Source organism: Nannospalax galili, unplaced genomic scaffold (assembly GCF_000622305.1).
Source record: "Nannospalax galili isolate Female #2095 unplaced genomic scaffold, S.galili_v1.0 scaffold1877, whole genome shotgun sequence".
Taxonomy (NCBI): Eukaryota; Metazoa; Chordata; class Mammalia; order Rodentia; family Spalacidae; genus Nannospalax; species Nannospalax galili.
Genome location: NW_008339061.1, coordinates 53,886 through 77,865, shown reverse-complemented (window position 1 = coordinate 77,865; position 23,980 = coordinate 53,886). Strand labels below are relative to the sequence as shown.

Below are 23,980 nucleotides of genomic sequence, written 5' to 3'. Positions count from 1 at the left end.
AGCATGAGTCATTGGTGCTAGTTGTACCGAGGAGGCAGAGGTCTGATGTGCAGCGCGCACCTATGGCTCTGACCCCTCTTGCACCCTCATTTTGTTTCCCTTTCAGGGAGAGCCTGGGACTCCTGGGAAGAAGGTGAGAGGGCCCTGTGGAGGAGAGAAGGGCGGGGGCTGGGGATGAGGAGGGGGATGGGGACAGGGTTTCCCCATAGGGAAAGTGTTCTTCTCATCCCCAGAGCTGAGTCTTCACTGTGGTGTGGCCGGCCCTGTTCTGGGTCTCGGGAAAGCCAGAATTTCTTTCACTTATTTGCTCATTCTTTCCTATCATTAAACATGTCACACCCACTTCAGGACTGGCCCACGGTCCTTAAAGCTGTGGTCCTGAGACCAGCAATGCCACCATCACCTAGAGGCTTGTCAGAAATGCAAATTCTGGGGCTAGGGATGCAGGCCAGTTGGCAAACTGCTGGCCTAGCATGCAAGAAGCCCTGGGTTTAAGCCCTGGTGGTGCAAGCCTGTAACCCCAGCACTCAGGAGGCAAAGACATGAGGATCAGCCCTGGCTGCATAGTAAGTTCAAGGCCAGCCTGGGCTACAGGAAACTCTTTCTCAAAAGGGAGGAAAGAGGAAAAGAAAGGAAAAGAAGTGGGGAGGAGAAGGGAGGGAAAGGGGAAGGAAGACAAACTCTGGCCCCTAGACTTTGGGGGCGGGGTCTGGTGTCTGTTGAGTCAAACTCCTGGGTGACTGTGCAGGTAAGCTTGAGAACCAACCAGTGACCTGGATTTTGCTTCCCCACCTTGTGGCAAATCAGGAACCTCCTCCCTATCCACTCCTCAGCAGAACTGTACCCCACTCCAGGAACCTCCTCCCTATCAACTCCTCAGCAGAACTGTACCCCACTCCAGGAACCTCCTCCCTATCCACTCCTCAGCAGAACTGTACCCCACTCCTGCTCTCGAAGCCTATCCCCAAGCCTTCCCCCTTGTGCCTTCCCAGCTCTTAAGCCCTTCTGGCTTGATGTTTATTTCCCTCTTGTCCCATGGCCTCCTCCAACTCCGTGGAGTAGGGACATGTGTGCCTGACCCATGGGATGCTCACAAAATCTTAGTTGAGTGAATTTGCTACCATTCACCTGTCCATCCATTGTGTTCTGAAGACACCTGCTGAGACTGGTTCCCAGACAGCTTGGGGTAGCAGGAGTAAGGTGTATTAGTCAGGGTTCTCCAAAGAAACAGAACCGGCAGAATGAATATATAAGTACAGAGATTTATCAGCTTAGCTCACAGGATAGAATCCGAGTAGTCCAACAATGGCTACACCACACTGGAGAGGCTGAGAATCGCACAGTCCACAAGGCTGGATGTCTCAGTAGTCCCAATCTGGCACTGAAGGTCTGATGAATTCCAAAAGATCAGCTAGTCTTCAGTCTATAACAGCAAGGTGAACTCACCAGTGAGAGAGAAGGCAAGCAGCAAGAAGCCCAGCGTTCTCCTCTGCCATGGCCTTTTATACTGGCTGCCATCAGAAGGTAACACCCACATTCAGGGTGTGTCTTCCAGCTTCAGATGATCCAATCAAGAAGATCTCTCTCATTTCAGTTAATCCCAGATCCAGTCAAGTTGACACCCAGGATTAGCCATCACATAAGGGTAGGATATTGAGATGTATCTGACTCAGGTCTTGTCCTAGAGGATTAAGGGGCTAGAGAGAGGTGCTTGGCTCAGGTGCTTGGACCAAACAGGTATGCTGGGGAGCCTAGTGTGGGTCGGAGCCAACTGAGCAACCAAACGTGTGACCAACATGTCCACATGTGATGGCCAAAGCCTCAACTATTTTCTCCTCAGGGGGATGATGGAATGCCCAGCCAGCCAGGACTTCCTGGACCCCCAGGGCCCAAGGTAGGTATATGCCCCTCTTCACCAATGTCCCCACCTTCTACCCTCCAAAGTTGCTGTCTGCCTGGAAGATGCCCCTATCCTGACCCTTTCACATCATGGAACTATGGGCCAGTTCCCAGAGAAGGCCAGAGAGAGGCAAAAGGGGGCCCTGGCCGCCCTTGACAGCAGGCCTGGCATCTCATCTAGGTGGTCTCGTCTACTCCTTGCCTAGTACCAAGCTAGAAACAAGTTGTCATCTGTATACCTTGCTCCCCAAATCCTTTGCCAAGGTTACCAAGTCCTGGCCAGTCTGCCTCCAAAATGTCTCTTGAGCCAAGCAGGTGGTACACACCCATAATCCCAGCACTCAGGAGGCTAAGGCAGGCAGATCTCTATGAGTTTGAGGCCAGCCTGGTCTAAATAGAGAGTTCTAGGCCAGCTGGAGCTATAAAGTGAGACCCTGTCTCAAAAAAAAATTGAAAAGAGAGAGAGTTTAAGGAGATAGGTATCAGTAAAATGTCTGTCTTGCAAGCCTAAGGGTATGTATTTGATAGCTAGAACCCAGGGAAGAAAAGGGGGGGGGGGCAGAGGAGGGAAGGAGGGAGGGACGTAAACGAGGCATCATAGCTTGTGTTTTTAATCCCAGTACTAGGAAGATGGAGACAGTCAGCTCCCTGGGGCTCGCTGGTCAGCCAGCCTAGCCTGCTTGCCAAGTTCCAGGCCAGTGATAAAACCTGTCTCAGAGAGAGAGAGGGAGAGAGAGAGAGAGAGTGAGCAAGTCCTGAAGTCCCCAGGACTCACATGGTGGAAGGAGAGAACCAATTCCCATGAGTTGTCCTCTGACCTCCAGGCATGCTGTGGGATGTGTACATGTATAAATAAACAAACGAATGAATGAATAAATAAATAATAAATAAATAAAATATTTTTTAATCACTTCTTCCTTGTGGTAGAATGCCACAAGGATGAATAATGGAATTAGAGAAAAGCCTATTTGGCAAACAACACAGTGATCATTGAATCAAGTCAGAATTGCCAATCGATGCTCTTAACATTAGTGGGGGAAAGAAACAATAAAAAATAGGATAGTTTCACAGTCATTATATAAAATCTCGAGCCCTTGAGCTGGGCCAGGTATGTGCCAAGACCCAGACCAGAAAGGGATGACTGGTCCTAGATCTCCCAGGCTGGAGAGATCCCTGAGCCTCATCCCTCAGCCCAGAAGAACCTGGTTCACCAAAAGACCTGAGCACAAGGCCCAGCAACCCCAGGCTTGCATCTACTGCTTGCTTTCATTGCTACTGTGTCTATTTCAGGGTGAGCCAGGGGATGTGGGGCCCCAAGGACAGCCTGGCATGGATGGCGCCCTAGGACCAAAGGTGACATCACACTGTTCTGCCCCAGCACCTGAAGGCCCCATTCATGGGGTCACCTAGTGGTCAGGGTAGATGTAGTTTCACCTCTTAGTTTGCACTTTTAAAGAGGGCCTCCTTTAGACTCAATCAGTCTGGTCTGGGGGAGGGAGGCTGTGGATCTGAACTAGTGACAAGACCTCTTTCAGACCTAGCTCTGAGCTAAGTTTCCATGTAGCCTTGTCACCCTGGGCTTCAGTGTCCCCATTACTACCGGCATAGGGTGTCAGAGAGTCTGGTAGTGGCTCGGCATGGTGACACACATCTTTAATCCCAGCACTCGGGAGGCAGAGGCAGGTGGATCTCTGGGAGTTCAAGCCAGCCTGGTCTATATAGTGAGTCCCAGGCCAGCTAGAGCTATAGGGAGACCCTGTCTCAAAAAGACCAACAAACAAACAGAGTCTAGTAGGAATCTTGTTCCTGAAGGTCATTCTTGATCATAAGCCATTAGACACTTCGGGCCCACTGGAGAAGAGGGGACTGAAAGTGGGGCAGGGAACCTCACAGACCAGGCATCAACCATTTGTCTCCACAGGGAGAGCCTGGCCACCCAGGCACGGATGGAGCCGCAGGGCCCCGGGTAAGTAACCTCTCTCTGGCCACACCAGCGGGGTCCAGGGTCCCAGTAGCTTTAGAAGCCTCCATTGTCTCCATAGGAGTCCCAGAGGAATAGTTGAGCTACAAGACCTAGGCATCTGTTTTCTTAAATTTTTAATTAATTGGTGATTTTTAAAAAATTTCATAATGCATGCATATAGTTAAAATTTAAATATGGATGTGTATAGCCAGGCATGGTGGCCCACGCCTTTAGTTCCAGCACTTGGGAGGCAGAGGCAGGCAGATCTCTGTGAATTCCAGGCCAGCCTGGTCTACATAGTTCTCTATAAAAACAGAACTAGAAGAATGAATATATATATATATATATATATATATATATATATGCGTGTGTGTGTGTGCGTAAAAGGAAAAGTTCCAACTTCTTAAGTCCCAAGTAACAGTTCTCCCCCCTCCCCAGATGACTGTATACTCTTCTAGAATCTTCTTTGCATTTTCAAACACTGGTCCCCAGTTTGTCTAAGGCCTGACTCTGCCCACTGTGGGGTGGCCCTACTCTTCCAAGCCCCATGTTCCTCCTTCTCCCCAGGAGAATATCCACCTAGACAACCACAGATCTTTTATTCTTAAGATTTATTTTTTATTTTTATTTTATATGTATGAATGTTTTGCCTGTATATATGTATGTATACCACATGTGTGCAATGCCTATACTGTGGTACTAGGAATAAAACCAAAGGCCTCAAATGTGCTTGGCTCTGAGCTATGACCCTGGCCTAGCAGCTCCATCTTAAGGCAGTAATAGGTTGTGGCCATCAGCAAATATAGGTCCCACTAGTAGAAGTCACTGACCCCATTGACCGTTTGCCAGAAGAGGGACTGAGTGCTCTTTGCTCTGTAGAACACTAGGAAGAACGAGGAAGAAGTCTCTTTTTAATTTATTTTATGTGTATGAATGTATTGCCTACATGCCAGCACACATGTATTGTGCCCACTGAAGCCGTAAGAGGGCACTGGATCCCTTGGAGCTGGAATTATAGACTGTTAGCCACTGTGTGGGTGCTAGGAACCAAACCTGGGTCTTCTTCAAGAGCAGCCAATGTTCTTAATCAGTGAGCTATCTCTTCAGTCCCTAGCCTCAGATCTTTTGTAACCAATCCCCGTGTGTTACCAACACCTGAAAATGTAACAGGTCCCTCTGCAAGAGCAGTAAGTGGTTTTGTTTGGGTTTTTTTGTTTGTTTATTTGTTTGTTTGCTTGTGTTTTGTTTTGTTTTGTTTTGTTGAGACAATGTGTCCCTGTAGCCCCAGATAGCCTGGAACTCACTATGTAGTCCAGGCTGGCATCAACCTCACGGAGATCTGCCTGCCTTTGCTGCCCAAGTGCTGGGACTAAAGGTATATGAAACCACGGTCTCTCCTGCCCCAAGAACAAAGCAAAATCAGTGAGTTTCTTGATACAGCAGAAAGACAGCACTTGAAGAGAGTCAAGTGCAGGAGTTAGGAGAGGAGCTTGCCTAAGTGCCTCAGCCACAGGTGTCACCTGAGTCTTTGAAGCCACTTAATCTGCAACAGAGGCTAGATAGTATGGAAAGTATCTCTAGTGGATTGCCTTCTTCTTCATAAAATTCTGTCCTTCAAGAGACCATCTTTTGGTATAGTGAAGGCTTCCAGTTGAAGAAGAAAGTTAGGAGAGAGAAAACATTAGTCAGAGGACGTGTGTGTGTGTGTGTGTGTGTGTGTGGTCTCTGTGTGTGTGACAAAGAAGCTGGACTCGAGGCCTAGTCCATTAGTTATTTTTAACAACCTAGTCAGTGATGTTTGTCAGAAGGAGGGTCCAGCTCTTTACTCGGGTGGTCTGGTTAGTTATGCTGAAAACTCCCAGCGTCAGCCAGCTAGAGATGGAAATGGAAGCCAAGAGAATGAGGGGTCTTTCCCTTCCTATGTCCCCTAGCATGCACAAAGCCTCATCTCCTAGCTAGCTGTCTTGCTTCACGTGGCCAGGTCTTTATGCTGACTTCAGCATCCCACCCTTGCCTTCTGAGGTGATCACATCCCCCATACCCCCAGAGACTGGCTTCCTCTACAAAACAGATATGAGGGTGCTGGGGAGATCGTTCAGCAGTTAAAGTGCTGGACACACAAAGAGGAGGACCAGAATTTGGATCCCCAGAACCCAGTAAGTGCCAGGTGCTAAGGCAACCTCAAATGCTTAAAGGGTTCTTAAAGCAAGCTGGCTAGCAAGACTAGTCAAATCAGTGAACTCTGAGTTTGATTGAGAGACCCTGCCTCAATGAATAAGGTGGAAGAGCAATCGTGAATGATTCCTGACATCAACCTTGGGCCTCTACATATACGCATACATGTGTACACTCACCCACAAACACACATGCCCACACACATGCAAACATGCATACACACACAAGCATATAACACATATATGAAATGGAAAAATATGTAAATAAAATAATAGACATGAGATCCTGGCTGGCCAAGCAGGGAGCTGAGAATGAGATTAGACAGTAATGCGGGATTGTGCCTAAACTGGACAGGTTGGTGCAGGTTGTAACCCCAGGGCAAATGCACAGTAAGGCCCAGGCCGTCTTGACTCTGTGTACATGGCTGGCCCCGTGCTCCTGACAGAAACTGTCTGGTTGGGGACATGTAGTTCCTGGGGGAAGGGCTTGGTTAGCCGTACACACCTCTGCAGATGTGCAGGTGTGTGAGTGTGCGCATGAGTGTGGGCTTGTGCATACTCACAAGTGCATGGAGAGGTTAGTGCATACTATATATGGCCTCTACCGAAGGCCAAGAAACGCAGGAATAGGGCCTGATCTAGGCTTCACGCACATTCCTTGGTAAACCCAGTGTCTTAGAAGGGGAGTGGGGGCAGTTTTGGTTTGTTTTCTTGCAAACATTTAAAAGTCTGAAGAATGCCCCCATCAAAATTAGGCTGTCTGGGCTGGGGATGTAGTTCAGTTCATAGAGCACTTCCCTAGCACACACAAAGCCCTAGGTTCTAAGCCCTGGGTTTGAAGCTTTAGGTTTGATCCCCAATAGTGCAAAAACCAGGCATGGTAGTGCATGCCTGTAGTCTCAGCACTAGGGAGTTAGAAACAGGAAGATTAGGAGTTCAAGGTCATCCTCAGCTACATATTGAGTTTGAGGCCAACTTGAACTAAAGACCCTGTCTCAAAAAGGAGAATTAGACTTTCCAGTTTTGCCGAGAATTGCAGGATTGAGCCTCCGTGAACCTGAACACCCACGTGTTCCCAGCCAACCCCTCAGGCCAAGTGGCAGTGAGTTCCTCAGTAAGCCCCCAAGCTCCCTGCCACTTCCTTCACATCTGAGGGTCTGTGCACACCACAGAGCTGAACCATACTGCAAGCACGGTGTGCGTGTGCCCTGAGTAATGAGGTGCCTTATCACTGGGTATGATGGAGACAACTGCCACGTCACCTGCATGGTGCATCTCTTCTCTGAATTTCTTCCTCTCCTTTCTCAGGGTCTCCCCGGCCTCAAAGGAGAACAAGGAGACACGGTGGTGATCGACTATGATGGCAGGATCTTGGATGCCCTGAAGGTAGGAGTGTTCCTGGTAGGCCCTGGATGTGCCCTTGATGTCCATTCCTCAGGGAGTAATGGCTCACTTTGTATATTATCCAAGGGGCTAAAAACAGCTTAGCACAGTAACCTCAGTTTCAGTAAGTGCCTGAAATCAGTCCTGTTTGGAGACTACTGTGGCTGACCCATGGAGCCCTGAGCTCCCCAGAGGCCAAGGCAAAAAGGAAAGCTCTTTCCTCAGGAGTAGAGGGCAGAACATTTTCTGATGACCAAACTCAGCCCTCCTGGGGCTTCCCCGGTACTGTTAGCTATAGAGCGAGGGCTTCTAATAACCAGAAGGGAGGGGGGACAAGGGGGGTCAAGGAGGGACAGACCTGACCTAATAACCTTGGGATACATGTGGTCTCTGAGCCATGCCCAAGTGACTGGAACACTTGGGCCCATGATCAGATCAGAGAGAGCTGAGTGCCAGCTGCTCTTGGGTGCAGGGAGAGATGTGGGATGAGGTGAAGTATTCATCAGAGACCAGACTGGGCACTGGTGCCTGACCTTGCCTAAGTTCCAATTCCAGTTACCTCCCACAGGCCTCAGGGAAGTTCAAGCTGATGGTAACTGTGGCCCACACAAGGCTGCATGATATGGTGTGGTGTGGTGTGGTGTGGTGTGGTGTGGTGTGCTGTGGTGTGGTGTGGTGTGCTGTGGTGTGCTGTGGTGTGCTGTGGTGTGGTGTGCTGTGGTGTGGCGTGGCGTGGCGTGGTGTGGCATGGCGTGGCGTGCTGTGGTGTGGTGTGGTGTGGTGTGGTGTGGTGTGGTGTGGTATGGTATGGTATGGTATGATATGTGGTGTGCTGTGGTGTAGTGTGGTGTGGTGTGGTGTGGTGTGGTGTGGTATGGTATGGTATGGTATGGTATGTGGTGTGCTGTGGTATGGTGTGGTGTGCTGTGGTATAGTAAGGTATATGTGCTGTGGTATGGTGTGCTGTGCTGTGGTATAGTATGATGTGTGTGCTGTACTATGGTGTGGTATTGTATGATATGGTATAGTGTAGTGTGGTATGTTGTAGTATGGTGTGGTATGGTGTGCTGTAGTACAGTATGGTGTGCTGTAGTGTGGTATGGTGTGGTGCATTGTTCTGTGGTATGGTATGGTATGGTATGATGTCATGTGATATGGTATGGTGTGGTATGGTGTGCTGTGCTTTGTTGTGGTATGGTGTGCTGTGGTATGGCATAGTGTGGTATGGTGTGGCATGGTGTGGTGTAGTATGGCATGGCATGGTGTATGTTGTGATATATGTGACATGGTGTGGTGTGTAGTGGCAAGGCATGCATAGTGTGGTGTGTGTGTGGCATGGTGTGGTATGGGGCTGGGGGCATATGCATGCATGGTGTGTCCCAGGCTGGCTGGAAGCCATGTGGGAGAAGCCCTGTGAACACAGGAAGTTGGGAGATGGATTTGGGTGCCAGAGAGGGACGAGGACTCAATTCTGAGGACACTGGGAACCATAGCTGGTTCTTGAGCAAGAGAATGTGCTAAGGAGTTGTGTAGGAAGTGTGTGAGCATGGATGTGGGAGAGCTTGATACAGGGAGCTCATCAGAGAGGCTGAACTGGGCCTAGAAATGCTGACAAGGGTAGAGAAGACGTAAGCCCAGAGACCTCAGTGGAGACATCAGCAAGCAGGGGAGCATTTGGGAAGAGGAGAGCTTGTGAGGGGCCAGAGCAGCTGGGCAGGGATGGCAGAGATGACAGAACCAAGCCATTTTCATGTTGTAAATTGGAGCTGTCTCGAATGCCAGAAAAGGACTTCTTAAGCTCGCTTTCAGGGACAAGGAGAAGCCATTGCTGAATCCTAAGCAGGAGAATGTTTTAAAGAAATTCGTGCTGGAGAACTGTCAGAGAACTTCTGAGCCTTCTGGAATGGAACTGGTGTCTTACCCAATGCCCAGTGCTCTCTTGCAGGCCTTTTCCAAGACCCAGGGCCCAGACCAAGCTGCATGTGGTGTGGCCTGATGTGACTGGATGGGAAACGAGCTTCAGAGGCCTTGGTCTCGGATGGAAGGGCTGGGTATGCAGGGAGGGGCAGGTCTTGTCTAACCACAACTGGCTTAATTTTTGCACACAGGGTCCTCCCGGGCCACAGGGAGCCCCAGGACCACCAGGGATCCCTGGAGCCAAGGTCAGTGTAGATGCAGCCGTGGAACCCCCAAGCTCTCATCTCTAGATTCCACCCCATTTCCCTTCTGGCATCCTAACATGGCTTCTGGGGCTCAGAGAAAGGGGCCCTGCTCCTTCCTAACCAACCCACGTTCCTTCTTCAGGCCCTAAATAACTGCCCTTGAAGGGCTTAGGGGAAGCCTAAAATTGAAAGATGGGCTGTCAGAAATGTAGTGGCCTGCTGATCTGCACAGCTGTTCTGTGGCTTGTACATGTTCATCCACCCACCCCTTGTCTCAGATTACAGAGCCCGAGATGCTGAAGTGAGGCAGGTCCTGGTCCTGACCCTGGCAACCCTGGGCTCTGGGGCCCAGAACAAGGCATTGAACCCTCCAACTCCCAAATATGTAGGACCCCAGCCAGCGGTGACAACCATCAACTCCATCTGCCCCTTGGGTTGAGTACATGAAGGGAGGGAGACCGTGGGCACCTTCCTCAAAGTCCATCTGTGAAGACCCAGCCCCAGGGACTATGAGCTGATCAGGGAGGCAGCAATCCCCACTGGGGGCTAAGGGAGGTACAACTGCTTTTACCATCTGTTCCCTTCCAGGGTGAACTTGGATTGCCCGGTGCCCCAGGAATCGATGGAGAAAAGGTCTCTCGGCCTTTCATTTCTGTGCCAATATTATATGGATATTGGTGTGTGTGTGTGTGTGTGTGTGTGTGTGTGTGTGTGTGTGTGTGTGTGTACAGCTTGGGCTGGGCATGTACAGAATTAGAGACCACTGGGGGTTGGAGACCGGCTAAGATTGGGTAGGTAAGCATGACACCTGAAGCCAGGCTGTCAGTGAGCTGACCCTGTCGGCCCCTTAGGCCTTGGGTAGTGCTCACTTCCTGGTATCCTCAGGTTCCTGGGACACAGGTGAGGATGGTCCAAGGCTGCTCTGATGGCTCCAAGCCATAGAAGGCAGTGCCTGGTGTGTGGAAGCCAAGAATCCACAAATATTAGCTATTAGCATGATGTCATGGTGTGTGTGTGTGTGTGTGTGTGTGTGTGTGTGTGTGTGCCTTCCTACATGAACATAAGTGAGCATCTTCTGGGGTGTCACTCAATACCTGTAGATGTGTCTTTTCTTCTGGGTCCCTAGTATGAGGCACATATTGCATGTGGCATATTATTTGACTGAAGGAATGCTGTGACTCAAAGCTCCTGACATGTGAGCACAGTTGGCCTCATGAGGGCTGGAGATGCAGCTCACTGGTAGAATGCTCACCTATCATGCATGAGGCCATGGCTTTAATCTCTAGCACCACACACAAAAAAATTAAAAACAGAGTTAGCCTCATGAGTACCCCAGAAGAGACACCCCAATCCCACATACTCGCTGTATACCCCCACCCTACCCTAAGCAGCACACACCTCAAGCATGCAGGGAAGCAGAGGCGGAGTGTCCCCTTCTTCTCCCCGTAGTTCCCCTACTGCATTTTGGTCGCTGTTCCCAGCTACCTAGGCTGGAGGTGGGGACTCACAAGCAGAAAGTAGGATATAAGTTTGGGTGTGATAGCACACACCTATAACCCCAGCACTTGGGAAGTAAAGGCAGGAGGATCAGGTATTCAAGATCATCCTTGACTATATAGCACAGAGAGAGCAGAGAGAGAGAGAGAGAGAGAGAGAGAGAGAGAGAGAGAGAGAGAGAAAGGAAAGAAGGAAAAGAGGAGGAAGGAAAAGAGGAGGAAGGAAGGGAGGGACAGAAGAAGGAGGAGGGAGGGAGGGAGAGGAGGGGATGGAGGGATGGAGGGACAGAGGGACAGAGGGACAGAGGGAGGAAGTATGGTCAGGCCTGTTAAGGTCAGAGACCCACCAGGGTGAGGGGAGAGGAGAACGCCCACAAATCTCCACACATTCCTTATTCTCGTGACTTTCAGGGTCCCAAAGGACCAAAAGGAGACCCAGGAGAGGCTGGGCCAGTTGGGCCCAAAGGGGAAGCAGGCAAGATGGGCCTATCAGGCCTCCCGGTAGGTGACTGGGCTGGGCCCTAACCTAGGAAGTTACTGCTCTTGGGGAATGGAGGTACTTGTGTGAATGTGTGCCAGCCACTGCCTCTCTGGAGTCAGAGAGGCAGGCTGGAGAGGATGGAGCACACTCCTCTATAGGCCCTGCATGTCAGCCCAGTTCAGCTTGGGACCAGTCAGCTCACACCAAGACTGCCCTACAAGCCGCCACTTCTTTAGCTGTAAAAAAAACCTTCACCCAAAAGAAAACCTCACCTACCTTACAAGGCCCCCTGCAGGCCCTCACCCCACCCCACAAGGTCCCCTGCAGATAAAGTAGGAAGGCCCAGGCCTGTTGAAGCCTCTTGGCTCGGTGGCTAGACTCCACCAGGGCAAGCTACCCTAGGTCCCAGCCCTGGAGACTTGCACAGCAAGCAAATCTCCCGAGGTCTCAGTTTCCTTGCTGTTTACATGGGAGTGGTCATTTCCCACTCTCATGAGAGCTTCTGGATGGGGTTGAGAGTGACAACTGAACACCTGCTGTCACAGCCATTGTGCACCCCTGAGGATGATCAGCCAGAGGTGCCACTGGGATTTGAACCCAGGTCTTTGTTCCACAGCCCCTGGTCACCCCTGCACCACAAGACACAATTTGTATATGCTGTGGAAATGCCCACTCTACTCCCTGTCCAGGGTGTTTGATTTGGGGAAAAACTTCTTTAAGTTTCAGAGGCCAACTCATCCCTGGGGTGGTTAGGGGCAGGGAGGGAGGCAGCTGAGCACCCTAGGAAGTGACCTTAGGATGGCCAAAAAGAGCTCACAGGCCACCCTGTCTTGCAGGGTGCTGATGGTCCCAAGGGAGAGAAGGGAGAGAAGGGAGAGTCGGCATCTGATCACCTACAGGAAAGCCTGGTAAGGGGGTACTGAGGCTCGGGGCTCCCCCACGCCCAGCGCAAACTCAGTTGGGGGCCCTGAGCCTTGGCACAAAAAGAGTCTATCTGACCTGATCCAACCCTGGACAGTGGGGGAGGGGGGAGTGAGGAGTCTTGGACTGTGTCCCCCAACTCAGGCCCAGCTGAGACCCCAAAGACCAACCGCTGGGCCCCTCACTAGGGTAGCCCTGTCTGGGTCCCTCACTAGGGTAGCCCTCTTGGGAGCAGGCAGAAGTCAAAGTGTGGTACCTAGGAGTGCTTGCCAGAGTGTGGGGGCTCCAGAGTGTGGGCAGGTGAGGGGTGATCAGCAGGGAGTGACTAACACATTTCTGACCCTTCCTAGGCCCAGATCATAGTGGAGCCAGGGCCTCCTGGTCCTCCTGGCCCCCCGGGCCCCATGGTAAGGACAATTTGGTTTAAAACAGCTAGAATGCCAAGAGGGTGGTGAGTCCAGGCCCATGAAGCCCAGGGGAGGACAGGCTTCTTCATCAGGGGAGCAGGGCATATCCAGTCAAAAGGGCAGAGTTGGAGTCAGGGCCACAGGAGCCAGCAACTAGCCTGATGCAGAGGGCCTGGGCCTTGAAGTCTGTGCTCAGCCTTTTGGCCCAAGTAATGTGCTCTTTCCTCCTCCAGGGTGTTCAGGGGATCCAAGGCCCCAAGGTGAGTATGTGGAGACCCTCTGCTCACTCAAAAACTTTGCTAATGTACAGAGTGAGGCTTCTGTTCAGCCCAGACCATCACTTTCCTGATGTCCTCAGAGCAGCCTCTCCTCCAGGCTTGGGACACTGTTCTTTCACTCGCCCTTTGCCTGGGTACCCAACTGCCTCCCTCCTCCAGCCCATCTCCCATCCCTCCTTGCCCATTTCCTTACCTTCCTCTCTGCCCCCTTTCTATCCTCTCTCTGCCTCTCCCCACACACATCTGTGACTTGACTATCCCCAGCCTGGACTTGAAATCTCAGGTTTGGTGTGTGTTTCTTCATGTCCTGACTCTTAAATCAAAACCTCAAGTGTGTTCTACCATGTGCCTATCTCTCAGGAGGCAGACACAGAGCAGAAGGCGAGCTGGCCTTACCCCCCTTGTCACACAGCATCTAATCCTTCATTCCCAGGTCCCTAGGGGGACTCCAAGTCATGGAACCTTGACCTGGTGGGTGTCCAAACACAGCTTCTGGTCCTGTTTTATCCCAAAGCTTCAGCAAACCATGGTTAGAAGAGGCAGCTGCTGTCTGGGCCAGGTTGAAAACTGAGCCTCAGGAACCTGGATGTGTTGCTGTTCATCCCTGCCCCATTCTATGGAGTGACAGTGACCGTAGCCCGCCCCCATGATCTCTGGGGGCCCTGTATGTGAGAAGAGGGGAATTGTACACACACAGCTCATTCCCATCATTTCCTCTGGGAGTGAGCTGGAGCCAGGCCTGGTAGAGCCTGGAGCCTGTCCCTCTGTCTACCTGCCCCTTTGTCATCCATCCTTTACCCATCACCAAAAATTCTACTCAAGGAGGCCACTAGATTTGGCACTGAGAACACAGAGGGACCAGTCAGCAGCAGGCCTGAGGACCAGAACACACCACAGCCCCCACATAGACCCAAACTTTCCTGTCCTGCTGTTTCTCTGACTGCTTTCCCCTGACTGGTTTCCCCATTACTTCCAGGGCCTGGATGGAGCAAAGGGAGAGAAGGGTGCTTCGGGTGAGAGAGGCCCTCCTGGCCTGCCTGTGAGTGTCATAAGCCTTGCTTGTCCTGTAGAGGTGTTGTGTCGATTCCCACCATTCCTCCTGACCCTCTTCTTTTCCATCCAGGGGCCAGTTGGTCCACCGGGCCTTATTGGCCTGCCAGGAACCAAGGGAGAGAAGGTAATCCCCTTCCCTGCATACCCCAGCACACTGTGGCCACATGTCTGTCATGCTACTCAGCCTTTGTGGCTTATCCCCTGTGCCCTGATGAGTCCCTGCATCCCACAGGTCCAGGAATTATGGCTCTGTGACATTATCCTACAAGGCCTCCATGCCTGTTACCAGTCACAGGATTGAACTCCCCAGCAGCTAAGCTCCCAACCCCCACTCCACATCCCCTCATGCCCCTTTCTATATCTCTCCACAGGGCAGACCAGGGGAGCCAGGACTTGATGTAAGTTTCTCATGGATGGTTTGCTGTGAGCGACTGAGTCCCTCCTGTGTGTGTTTTCCATCATCATACTATTCATGCATGTAGCAACCTGACTAGTTCAAATGTGACCCATTCCCCAGGACTGCTGATAACTGGTTCCCCCTGAATGCCAAGACCAGTGACAGCCTTGAGTAGGAGCTTTGGGGATAGGTGATGGATGGATGACAAAGGGACAGTGGAGACTTGATAAATGGATGAGTGGAGAATGGATGAATGAGCTAGTGGATAGATGGGTAGATGGGGAAGAATGGATAGATGGATGAGTGAATGAATGGATGATGGATGGGTGGAAGGATGGATGAGAATGTATAGATGGATGATGGATGATGGCTGATGGATGGATGAGTGGTGACTAAGGGAGAGAGGGATGTAGAGATGGATTGATGGATGAATGAGTGAATGGATGGATGCTGGACAGCTGAGGGCTGGATGGACAGATGATACATTGTGCCAGGGAATAAGGAGAGCAGTGAGGAGCCTGCCACAACATCTTCGTAAGCAACCATGAGGCCTTGGTTAGCGAAGTATTGTAAGAAGACAGAGGCGTTATCTCGATGTTGATTGTATCCTATCTCCTACGGTAACAGCGTAAACAAAGCCTAGTTCAAACTGGTTAAAAATTACTCCTAACTGAAAAGTCTAGAGATTTAACACGTGTCCAGAGCACAACCATGGCCACACCACCCAGCCTTCTCTGGTCTTTGCTTTCCCAATGTGGTAATCACAAGGAGCTCTGCTTAAACCAGGCCCTGTATCTTCCTGGGCCCAAATTCAGAAGAAAGGTTTGCCTCCCTCTCTTTCTACAGAGCAAGTCTCTTTGACTCTCAACTCATTGGGTTGTAGGAGGGCAGCTTCCTCACTGGCCAGGCTTGAACCCCTGCCATCTGGAGCTGGCATGGTCAGTGAATATGAGAAAGGAAGGGGGAGCCAAGAGAGAGCAGGAGGCTGTGGGAGGAAACCGAGACCAGATACAGGGTTGCAGGTCCTCTGCAGTGCACCTTAGACTAAGGAGAGAGTAGCGCTGCCTTATGGAGCAAGTGTGGACTAGGCAGAGAGTCACTGGCCAGGCCTCCTGAGGGAGGGTCACGTTCCATTAGTGAGCCGAAGCTAGAGAACAACAGTGCTGAATTCCATCTGGAGCAGAGTCCATTCCACCATGAGTGTAGCCTCAGCCACCTTCTACAGTGGTTCAGGGCAGCACCAAGAGCCATGCCATTTCCTCTGCCCTCCTCCACCAGACCCTGCTCAGAAGCTTCCTGTGACACCCATTCCTTAGTGGAACAGCCAGTCCCCTATCACCCCACCAGGCCTATCTCAGGTCTGTTGCTGAGCAGGACTCTCATCAGCACTCCACAGCCTGCCCCAGTAGACTCAAGGAGGGAACTCATCAAATCCATCTCTCTCTCAGCATCCGTCCCACAGCCCAGGCCATACGATGCTTAGTCATGAAGTTGGATGAATGGTCATTAGACAAATTGATGAACATTGAAGAAATTGAGCCTAGGGCAGAGAGCAGAAGTCAGCCTCTCAGTCTGTCAAAATGGCAATAGAGTGTCCATGGGTTTCCTCCATCTATCCCAGGTAATCCTGGGCCAGTGCCAGTAACATCTGACTGTGACATGAGGAAAAGCCCCTCACCAGCAGCTCTGCCTGACTGAGGACTTCCAGCCAGACAGTGGTCCCCCTTGAAGGAGCAGAGCTGATGTCCTGAATGCATTTTTCCCGGTGTCCACCTGGTCCCCAGTGTGTGCATGGCCTAACAACCAGGTCCTGGCTGTTTGTACCACAGTTATGCACGGATGGAGACGGTGGTGGGAGTGGAGCAGAGGTGACGGTTCACAGAGAAGTGGGCCCGCCCTCATTCTCAGGTTTAACCTCTCATCCTTCTGTCAGGGTTTCCCTGGACCAAGGGGAGAGAAAGGCGACCGGAGCGAACGTGGAGAGAAAGTAAGAGCAAGGAGGAAGACAGGTGGGGCAGGCAGGTGGGGAGGTGGAGGCTGGGCTGAAAGCTACAGTGTCTGGTGACTGCCGGATCGTGGGGTATCTCACTGAGTGGAAGGGGAGGGGTCCTAAGTCTGGAAACCACAGGCACTCTTACCATCTCCTTCCTGTTCAGGGGGAGCGAGGGATTCCTGGTCGGAAAGGAGTGAAGGGCCAGAAGGGAGAACCAGGGCCGCCAGGCCTTGACCAGCCATGTCCTGTGGTAGGTGTCTCAGCAGCATGGAGCCCCGACAGTTCCCATCAGCAGCATCAGCTCCTTGTCCTGTGATCCTGACCCCCCCATCAGTGTGGCTGTGAGATGTAGCTGTCTGTGGAGGTGGAGGTCTAGCCAGGAGGCATTCACTTCCCCTGGTTACTTTCCCTTTTAATTCAGCCTTAAGTTGAGCAGGGCTTGAATGAGAAGCCATCTTGGGTCAGTCTGGGCTAGGAGTAGAGAGAAGCCAGAGCAGGAGCAGGATTGGCTTTCCCAGAGTCATGAGGTGCCCTGGGAGGGGGCTAGGGACTGGGATGGGAAGCCCAGCCGTCACAGACAAGCTTGGTGTATACAAAGTGAGTACCCAGCCCAGACTATGACCACCTCAGTAACCCCAGTGGGGTCTGATGTCTTTTGGACCTGAGGCCATGCTGGGTTGAGACAGGGCTTCCTCAGTCATAGGGAAAACAGAACCACCCTGCCCTCCCTAGGTTTCTCACTTCCCTTCTCCCCTCCCCTTCTGAGTGTCTTTTTCTGGTCTAATAGTCCGGCCTCTTCCCTAGTTCCCCTCCATAAACCTAGAGGCCCTTCCTTTCCCTCCTCCCCATTTATCTGTCTCCTTTCTTGCTGGCCCACAATGGCTCTGAATATCCCTGGTGCCTGACACTGCCGTAGTTCAGTTCCTGTTTTCTAGAAAACCAGAGGGTTTACATGTCAAGTTCTTCCTGTGGAACTCAGTAAAAGCAGGAAAATGTAAGAGTCAGGTTTCCATACTAAACTGACCAGATGTTCATTCCCAGCCACCCCAGCTAGCAGCTTGAGAAGTGGGCAGACTTACCCAGAGCCAGGGACCTCCAATCAGTCCTCTGGTCTCTGCTGAGTCTCACTAGCCCTCTTTATCTTCCTCCTCTCTTCCCTCCAGGTGGGTGTGAGAGGTCAGTGAGAAAAAGGCCTGAAGGCAGAGGTAACACACACAAAGGCCAGAGCCCAGCAGGGCATGGTGGCCCAGGCCTGTAATCCCAGCTCTCGGTATCCTGAGGCAGGAGGATGGCAAGTTTGAGGCCTCCACTACTTAGTGAGACTCTGTCTCAATGAGACATCTAGGGGTAGGGACATGGCTCAGTTTGGAAAGTACGTGCCTTGCAAGTGCAAGGACCTGAGTTTGGATTCCCAGAACCCACATAAAAAGCCAGCACAGTGGTGTACACTTCTAATACCCCACTGGGGAGGTGGACACAGGCAGATCTCTGGAGCCCATTGGCCAGCTAGCCTAGGCTATTTGGCAAAGTTTCAAGGCAATAGACTTTGTCTCAAACAAAAGATAAGAAGGTACCTGAGGACTGACACCCAAGGTTATCCTCTGACCTACACAGCCATCTGTATACATGTGCATACATAGATACCCACAGACTCACACACAAAAGGGACAGCTGGGTAGATAGGAAGGCCTAGTTCTGCTGCCCCAGAACCTGGGCCAAAACTTCCTCCAAGTCAGTAACCTTTGTCTTTGACATAGGACTTTCCTCGATATGGAGGCAAGCAAGGGGCCCCAGGCTCCCAGGGCCTGGTGAGGGCCAGCGGGCCCTGCCCTATGGTATGCAGTCTGGCCTGCTGTGTGCTGTGTGTCTTATGCTAGGCCTTCTGGGCTGCTTGTGCTTCTGCCTCTGCCTCTTCCCTTCCCCGATTCTGCCTTCTGGTGCATCTACACCTCTTCTTCCCTCCCTCTGGTCCCCAGACTCTGCCTCTGGCATGCACGTGGGAGGGGTACAGGGAGTGTGCCCTGTGTGTCTCTGGCCTGTGTCTATACTTCAGAACAGAGTGGAGTGTTTTATGCTTCAGGGCCCACCCAGGGACTTTACATTTTGTTCCCCTCCAGCTCCCCAGCCCTCCAGGCCACCTGAGGAAACCCATTCTTGCTCATGACTGACCTTGTTGGGGGCTCAAGACACCCCATTTCCCATGCCCAGGGTTCACTCTGATAATCTGAGTACTCCTTGTTTGCCTCACAGATCTAATCAAGGAAAGCAGGAAAGGCTGAGAGATGCCACCTCCTGCACTGTTACTCTGTCAGAGGAATCCCTGCCCAAAGCCTGAAAGCTCTCAGAGCCCCAGGCTGAAGGGCCAGAGCCACATTCAGCATGGCAGCCAGGAAGCCATGCTGCCCCCTCCAGGGGCCCAGGTTGCTGAGGTTTCCCGACAAAGCACAGTGAGAACATGGGACAAGTGCAGTTAGGGGTCATCGTGTCCTCAGATGGGCAGAGGAGATGCCCAGCCTTGCCTTAGTGGAATCCAGTGGCTTCCTGTGGTGGCTTCCTGGCGGCATCTTCCTACAGATCCAGGAAGGGTAATGGAGGTGTAGACAGACCATGAGCCTCCCGCCTCTGTCACTGAAACCTCCTTCCTTTCCAGGGCCCAGATGGGCTGCCTGTGCCTGGCTGCTGGCATAAGGTATTTAAGAGGGAAGGGTCTCAAGGGTGGGCCTGGGGGAATAGGAGCAGAGAAGTTAGAGGATTATAGAGGGTGCCCGGGGACCAGGCACCATCACCCAAAAGTCTGAGTCTCTGTACCACCATCTGACACAGTCACTGAATAGCCAGGTTTCCCAACAATGTTTGTGACTCTGCTGTCACATGGCTGAGGCTTGGGGCTTGGTCCTGGCTAAGGTGTGTCATCTACCTTGTGGGTCATCTAGGCCTCAGTTGGCACCTGGCCTAGCCAATGCAAAACCATCAGGGCTTCCTGGGGGTCATCTAACTGTGCTACTGAGAGGGGCCTGGGCAGAAAGGTGAGGCCACCCTTGTTCCTGAAGAAATGGGTAGGATGGGGTTGCTGGCTGGGACCACAAGACCTCTCTAGGCCCCTTCATCACCTTCGGTCTCTTTCTTTTCCAGTGATCCCCAGACATGGCTCCCAATCTGTACAGACCCGTGTGGACGTTTTTAATTTTTGTAAAAACAAAACAGTAATATATTGATCTTCTTTTATGGGATGCGCCAACTATGGCCTTGTAACATTTGAGAGCATGCCAGCCAGCCCCAGGACAATCCATACAGGAAGCCGGCAGAAAAGCAGACAGGCTGAGGAAGTTTGTGTTTGAAGGGGCCCTACAGGGCATACCTTCCCCAGGGAAGGAAACGAAGGTGGAAACAGCCAAACTGGATGAGGCTGGACAGACTCCAGGTTGGGCCTTCAATCACCTGATTAGCAGAGATGCGCAGCTGTCCCCTGAAGCACTACTGCCCCAGTTTCACATCTTACCCATAAGACCCCGATGGACAGCAGCTGCATCTGCCATGACTTCTAGCCTCTGGACTCGGCCAGTCTGCTGCACCAGGACCCTGAGTCTACCAGGGCAGGACAAGGTTCCCTAGAACCCATCACTCAGGGAGGAGGCAATGGAAAGCTCCACCCAAGCTCAGTAGACCACGCCGGCAATAGACCGAAGCTAGCCTGTCAGAAGAACATGACTCTGGCCTTGAGAAGTGGAAGGGCTGTGAATGTCACAGTGTGGAGCCAGCTATAGCCAGCCCAGTGTCCTCTGACTGAGGGGGTAAAGAGGCTCTCGTGCACTGGCTGCTACTTCCTGTCTCCTTACCACCTTGCCTAGAACAGGGACAGAAAGGGGCTTTACCCACCTAAGGAGATAGGTCTCACTAACCCCAGGTCTCCCGCTCGGAATTCTGGTCAGCTTGGCAGAAATGGGCTTTCTGGTGAGTGCTACAGAGGCCATGAACCCCAAGGCTGGTCCACAGCAGGTCTCAGCCGAGCACCTGCAACAGAGCCCCCTCCCCTCTGAGGAGAGGCTTTGCCACCTCTGACAAAGGTTCCCAGCTACCAGCTCTATCCCTGTGTCTTGCCTCTCCTCTCTATGTAATGGCATCGCTGTGTGTAATAAATCACAAATGTGTGTCTGGGTGTGCCTGTCTTTGCAGACAGCCCTGGGCACCTCTGACTGAGTTTTATACTGACAGTTTCTGGCTGGAGAGGGAAAGGGACTCCCTCTGAGAAAGGGAAAAACCAGAGTTCCAGAAACCAGAGTTCAAGATCAGGAGGTAGACAGACACAGGCTCAAGACCCATCCCACACTTGCCAGCCGAGTCCTGAAACCAGTCACTTCATGTCACTAAACCCCTGTGTGTCCTTCCATTGTGCTTAGCAAGGACTGTTGCATAACAGCACCCCAAAACTTGTTTCCTTAAAATGTTGATTCTCAGCCGGGCGTGGTGGCGCACACCTTTAATCCCAACACTCAGGAGGCAGACTCAGGCGGATCTCTGTGAGTTCAAGGCCAGCCTGGTCTACATAGTGAGTTCCAGGACAGCTGGGGCTACAGGGAGACCCTGTCTCAAAAGACCAAAAAAAAAATGTTGATTCTCTCAGTTCTAACAATTGATAGGCTCAGCTGAGTGGGTCTCTTTCAGATTCTCCCTCATCTAGTGGTTAGTCCCTTGACAGCTAGGACCTGATGGCCATTGCGCTTGCCTACCTATGGCTTTCTACATGGCCTAGAGTTCCTCATAGCATGGAAACTGGATTCTCAGGAAGGTGTGTCACCTTATAAGGACATACTTTCAAAGTCATATGGTATCAGCTTCTGCCAGAGTCAAAGGTTCATCCCAATTTAAGGGGAGGAAAACAGACCCACCTCTCAATGAGAAAAGCATTAGTGTCTTTTTTTTTTTTTTTTTTTTTTTTTTTTTTTTTTTGTCTTTTTGAGACAGGGTCTCCCTATAGCCCCAGCTGGCCTGGAACTCACTATGTAGACCAGATTGGTCTCGATCTCACAGAGATCCGCCTGCCTCTGCCTCCTGAGTGCTGGGATTAAACACATGCACCACCATGCTCCACTCAATGTCATATTTTAAAGAAAAATATGGAACTTGTAGCCCCCACGTTTTCCCCCCGTATAGCCTTGCTGGCTGGCCTTGAACTCACTATGTAGCCAAGGATGACCTTGAACTTCCAATTCTCCTGCCTCTACTACCAAATGCTAAGATTACAGGTGTGTACCACCATACCTGGATTATACAGTGCTGAGGGTCAAACCTAGGACCTTCTGTAAGCTGATGTGTAGGCACGCACTCTACCAACTGCGCTCTATCCCCAGCCCTTGTTCCAGCATCTTACATAATGCTTCCTGCCACCTCATCTGTAACGTGAGACCCTAATGCTCAAAACTCAAGTCAGGGTTCAGTGAGGCTTAACCTTATGGAATGCACAGAGTCTAGGACAAGTAAGATACCCCAAAGCACCCCCCTGGCTGGCTCATCCTCCCCCTTCTCCAAGACCAAGTAATAACCACAGTCCTGCAGAATAGGCCCATGTCTTAACCTATCTGGTCCTTAGAATCACTCAGAGAGGCCCAGCAAATGTGCCTATTTTCACAAATGGAAAAAGCAAGCTCTTCCTGTGGTTGTAGAAGGGACCCACGGTGACAATATCTTGGGCCTCCTTCCTCCAAAGACTAAGATCTAATGAGGGTCACACTATGGCTGGCCTCATCAGAAAGTCCTGATATGCACAGCCTCCTGGCTAAGCAGAAGAGACTCCAGCCACACATGGATTATGGAAGGAAGAATATGTCAAGTCCCTGCCTCTGTCCCCCTAGGAACGGTGGCAGGCAACACCCCTTGGTCAGCTGACTGGGAAACAGAAGTGAGAAAAGGAAGACAGATGTGGTGGTGACTAGTGGGACCCACTGGTGTCAGTGCCTGCCATGGAGATCCAGCACAGCCTCCCAAGCCCATCGCACTCTACAGTTGGCAGTGCATTCCTTCTGCCCAGGAACTTCACTTGATCTCCTCACCAGCCCTGTGAAGAAAGGGGCTGTAGTCAGTGTCCTTATATCCAGTTTATAGATGGGAAATCCGAGGCTCAGAATGAGTAGGCACCTGCCCAGGCTAGAGTGACAGGCTTGGGACTGGACCCGCACTTGGAGGTCATCTAATTTGTCTTCACAATCCCTTGGCAGGGCATGAATCTGCTGGGCAGCCCCATGACCACAGGATAACAGCAGGTAGAGCTTCATGGAGGTAGAAGTCACAGGTTCCCCCTTCCTCAGACAGACATCCCAGGGGGTTCCTTCCACTGCTCCATCCCCTGGCACAGGGCCATTGTTGGCTGGTTGCTGCCCCCTTGTGGCCTCATACCTTGTGAACCTTGCTGAAGATGTACAGCCCAACCCCTCCACCCCCAGTCCCCTAGACAGGCTCCAGAAGAATGGCTTGTCAAAGGACCCAGCTGAGATACTAAGGGGTAAATGTAGGGGCTACCTCAACAGATAAGCATGAAGGACTGAAGGCTCTTGGGTCTCCCTGCCAAAAGGGCAGTTCTCTGTCAGACTTACAATTCTGGAAAGGGAAGAGCACGCTTCTGGAGTCCTGGAATGTTGCACGACAGCTAAGCTAACCACCAGGACCACTGTCCCCATGGACAGACAGCTCTGAGGCCTGAGAGAAGCTGGCTTACCTGGGTTCCTTCCTCAGAGGCTTGGGGGAGAGTCCTGACATCCAGTGGACAGAGTCAAGGATAGCACACATCTGAAATGCATGAGCTGTCCTGCCCAGTGGGGAATCTGCTCACTGAGAATGCAGCTGAGAAACCGTCCTGGGTTTAAGGGGTTTTCTTTGGAACTGAGGGGTTGTTTGCTTGTTGACAAAGGGTCTCAATGTATAGCCCAGGCAGTCTTCACACTTGCAATCTTGCCTCAGCTTCCCAAGAGTTGGGATTCTAGATGAGCACCATCATGCCCAGCCCCAAATTCAAGGCTTGCTTGGCCACTTCTTCCCTCTCATCCCAAGCCCTCTGGGCCTCCAGTGTTGCCTTGAAGGCTAGGCACCACAAAATGGACAGAGGATGCTTTGCATAGGGCCAGGGGCAGGATGGAGAGGACTTTTCTCAGAAGCAAGACAGTGAAGCCCAGAAGATGTCCCAGCATGGACTGGCCAATTGTACCATCTCCTGACCCTGGACATCTGGGGAGCAGGTGAGATGTTAGTTGGGTCTGGCTGCAGCCTTTTCTCCCAGTACTCTGGGCCAACCTGACTGCTCTGAGCTGTGCTGTCTAAGGTAGTTTAGGCTACAAGACTAAAAAGGACCAAGCAGAGGAGAGAGAGAGAGAGAGAGAGAGAGA

General features: G+C 51.7%; 1 protein-coding gene across 1 annotated transcript in view; it reads left to right on the top strand.

Moving 5' to 3' along the window:
- Col23a1 (collagen type XXIII alpha 1 chain) overlaps nucleotides 1-21,167 on the top strand; it is a gene marked incomplete at its 5' end in the record, with an annotated part of 364,233 nt that extends 343,066 nt beyond the window's left edge. The window contains 18 exons of the mRNA XM_008833774.2: nucleotides 107-133; nucleotides 1,841-1,894; nucleotides 3,190-3,252; nucleotides 3,821-3,865; nucleotides 7,345-7,422; nucleotides 9,528-9,581; nucleotides 10,170-10,214; nucleotides 11,489-11,578; nucleotides 12,395-12,466; nucleotides 12,830-12,886; nucleotides 13,120-13,146; nucleotides 14,141-14,203; nucleotides 14,288-14,341; nucleotides 14,589-14,615; nucleotides 16,548-16,601; nucleotides 16,771-16,857; nucleotides 19,258-19,296; nucleotides 19,740-21,167. Coding sequence (XP_008831996.1) covers nucleotides 107-133; nucleotides 1,841-1,894; nucleotides 3,190-3,252; nucleotides 3,821-3,865; nucleotides 7,345-7,422; nucleotides 9,528-9,581; nucleotides 10,170-10,214; nucleotides 11,489-11,578; nucleotides 12,395-12,466; nucleotides 12,830-12,886; nucleotides 13,120-13,146; nucleotides 14,141-14,203; nucleotides 14,288-14,341; nucleotides 14,589-14,615; nucleotides 16,548-16,601; nucleotides 16,771-16,857; nucleotides 19,258-19,296; nucleotides 19,740-19,742 — 939 coding nt within the window. The remainder of the gene's footprint in view (nucleotides 1-106; nucleotides 134-1,840; nucleotides 1,895-3,189; nucleotides 3,253-3,820; nucleotides 3,866-7,344; nucleotides 7,423-9,527; nucleotides 9,582-10,169; nucleotides 10,215-11,488; nucleotides 11,579-12,394; nucleotides 12,467-12,829; nucleotides 12,887-13,119; nucleotides 13,147-14,140; nucleotides 14,204-14,287; nucleotides 14,342-14,588; nucleotides 14,616-16,547; nucleotides 16,602-16,770; nucleotides 16,858-19,257; nucleotides 19,297-19,739) is intronic.
- Nucleotides 21,168-23,980: the final 2,813 nt, after the last annotated feature.